This window comes from Triticum aestivum, unplaced genomic scaffold, assembly GCF_018294505.1.
Source record: "Triticum aestivum cultivar Chinese Spring unplaced genomic scaffold, IWGSC CS RefSeq v2.1 scaffold5231, whole genome shotgun sequence".
In the NCBI taxonomy this organism is placed as follows: domain Eukaryota; kingdom Viridiplantae; phylum Streptophyta; class Magnoliopsida; order Poales; family Poaceae; genus Triticum; species Triticum aestivum.
In genome coordinates, this window is record NW_025236660.1 from 1 (window position 1) to 3,256 (window position 3,256).

Sequence of the window (3,256 nt, forward strand, 5' to 3'; positions counted from 1 at the left end):
CCCCAACATTGCCATGGAGGCCATCGCCGAGCTCAGGGCCCAGCTCCACGCCCACCTCTCCTCCATGTACGCCACGGTGAGTCCTTTCCCTCACCTCTAGAGCCACACCGTGCTCTCTGCTCTGACAGTCTCATTGCCGTGATCGATCTAGGGTGCCGTGGACGCGTATTTCCAGCAGCTGCAGGAGCTGGACGAGGGCAGTGGAGGCACGGGCTACGTCGCCGAAGTCCTCAACATCTTCCTCAATGACGGCGACAGGATCCTCAGGGACATCGACGCCCTGCTGTCCGTGTCGCCTCCCCCACGCCACGCCCGTGGCCTTGTTGTCCACTTTCTCCTCTCGTCTCGGATACTGACTGACTTGCTCTGCCTCTGCTTTGCCATCCGCAGGAACCAGCCCCTGCACGAGGTGGAGTTCTGCAAGGTGGACGCCCTGGTGCAGCAGCTCAAGGGGAGCAGCTCCACGTATGATGACGATTAGCCCTTCCTTTTCTATATATCCCCCGCCCATTTTTAACTCTCTGTTTCCGTGTTTCTCGGCTACATCGATTCAGATGTGTTTGTCACGGGCATGCCCATCATGTCGGTTGCAGTGTCGTGTCGCGATAATTAAAAGAAACGAGCTTAGTTCTGCTTCTTGTACTAACGGAAGTACCCATATTCATGCCAACAGTAATGTTATTAACTTTGTAATATTTATTAATCATGTGCTATTCAGCGACAGCGCAACGCCAATGGACGTTTTTTCTAGCGTGTCCATGTTTCTATTCGGATTGCAGTGTCTGTCGTTGTCGACTATCATATGCACATAAGTAGAAGAGTTGAGTTTAGTTGTGTTTTCAGTTACCTAATTGTCGGTATTCCTGTCTATGGCAAATTTTTGTCGTCTTGCAAACATTTTTAATATTACTAAATCTGCCATTCGCCAACGACAATATTCTAGGCCAGCAATAAAAATTTGTCGTTATAGAAATATTAATTCATGGTATTTACGGACGGCTACTCTACATATATTATGTCGAGTGCCATTTTTTTAGTTTATTCACTGCATCGGCATTATTTCTATTCGGATGTGTCGGTGCAGGGAGCGAGCGTACGTCATGGAATTTGCGGCTCGTGTTGTTTAACCTTAAGAGCTGAATTTAGTTGTGTTTTCTATAATGGAAGTACCAATGTCCATTCCAATCTTATGGCTCGGCCATGAAAACTTTGCCGTTTTGTAAATATCTCTAGCACTACTGATGCCGTAAGGCCAATGTTTCTTCTTCTGATTCTTCAAACAATTTACTGTGTTGACAGCCATGATAGAAAATGGCCCCTTGAGAATATTACTGTGACAACCCATGTATGTTTATGTGTATCAACATACTATAGGATTTAATAAGATTCCAAACATTCTAGTTTTCTGATGTTGCTCTTTTTGCCATGTATCAGTGTTGGTGCAAAGAAAGTGAATCTCGCTTGCATGGACTTCCAAAAGTTCTACGTGGCAAAAAACAAAAAAGGGTTAGTACTCAGTATCTCATTATATATATTGCACAATAATGATTTTGTACTGTATGTGTTGGTCAAATCATGTATGCAAGCCTGCCAGCTTATTTCGTCTTCTATGACACTAGTTTTAGCTCGTACTAATATGACATTCTTAAGAACTAACCTACTTTTTCACTTTGTCTCGAATCAGCTGATTGATAGAACTCAGTTCTATATTTGAATACATGTCTCTTTGATTATTCTCTTGTAACTTGTTGGCTCTAACCTCCTGTTTATAGCGCAACTGAGTTTTGAGATAGCTAGTTTTTTTTTCAAACAGAGGTTTTCTTTTTGCTGGGCCAAACAGAGGGTTTCAATTGCTCTACCATTTAAATTTATTTTGATCAACCTCTTCAGAATTGACAGTGTGATATTTTTGCATTGTTCAGATGCCTCATGACATTGACTCTTCTTAAGGGTGATTTCTGTGACGTGCGCAACAAGCTTCAGACTTTGATGCAGGTAGCACTTTATGTAATGTGTACCTATGTAGGCTTTGGACTTCCAGTTTCTTGCTATTATGATAATATTTGGATTGGATGTATATTATTCAACATAAAAAGAAGAACCTTGATATTATTATTCTTGTTGCTGCTGAAATTTATCTGGCAATATATTGTTTGGTTTTTGGAGCACATAGGTTGTGGTCTTTGAAGGTCCCGTTTGGCTGTCAAATATTGTTTTCTTCATCTTATCATAATGTTTTGGCCGTCTAACTCGGTTCCTTATGTTCCCAGATTAAGTTTAAAAAGTTAATATCTTCCAAGTACCAGAATAAGATACCTACTACATTGCAAAATGTCTGATTTGTGAAACCATGTCGTAATCATTACTTTATTTTTCTTTTGATGCAGCTGGAGCAGCAGATCGCGTCCTTGGTTAGTATGTGGTAGTAATCAACGGAAAAAGAGCATAACCTCGTGAGATTCCAGGCACAATGATGTGTGTGTACCTCTGAAGTGGTTGTGTTGTGTTGGGCTTTGGTCGAGCACACGGAGTCACATGGCAATTCTTGCTTCGGAAGTTGGGGCTCACGAACACCCCACGAATTGAACTTGTTGTCTTTTCTATCGACTTATGCGTCTGTCAACTCTATATACCTTTGTGTCATGAATGGCCCATAGGTCGTGTGTAAACTCTATACCTAGCTTGTTGTTTGGTTGGTGGGTGGTGACTAGGTTTTGTTGTGTGTTGGTGGTTCTTTTTATCATCTTATGAAACGTTGGTGCCTCCCGTTTGGGTGAGGAGTGGGTGCCCGTATTGAGCTCTCAAGTCTCATTTTTTGGCCGGTATACCGAGATGTGTTGTTCGTCGGCCTCCTCCACCACCAGAACCTCACAGCATCACTGCTGCAGCAAACTGTCTAATCTGCCGCCCAGAGGAGAGAGAAGATATGTTGGGGCGGGGCGCTGAAAGGTGATGCAGGACACCATCTAGCAGGCAAATCCAAAGTCCATCTTGGAGGTATTGGATGCATTTTCTTGGAAGTAGCAATCCAATAAAGATACTCTGCTGAAGCAAACTGAGAAGGGCTTGGAAAGGTCAGAGAAAATGTTATTGTCAGAGGTGCCAAAACTAATAGGGATGATGTCAAAATAAACATAGTTCGGCGGCTCCAAAAAAGAGTCGTGTACAGTTCGGAAGCTATAGGAAACATGGTTCGCTCATCATGGCCTACTCACTCCTAAAAGTCGTAGTACTGGGTGGAAAAACTCAGAGTAAC

The 3,256-nt window shown here is 43.0% G+C and overlaps 1 protein-coding gene across 1 annotated transcript; it reads left to right on the forward strand.

Moving 5' to 3' along the window:
• Positions 1-13: 13 nt before the first annotated feature.
• LOC123176457 (histidine-containing phosphotransfer protein 2-like) lies at positions 14-3,035 on the forward strand. The gene is made up of 7 exons (XM_044590652.1): positions 14-76; positions 152-285; positions 391-465; positions 1,435-1,506; positions 1,923-1,995; positions 2,388-2,411; positions 2,913-3,035. The coding sequence occupies exons 1-7, from the start codon at positions 14-16 to the stop codon at positions 3,033-3,035; spliced, it is 564 nt and encodes a 187-aa protein (XP_044446587.1).
• Positions 3,036-3,256: the final 221 nt, after the last annotated feature.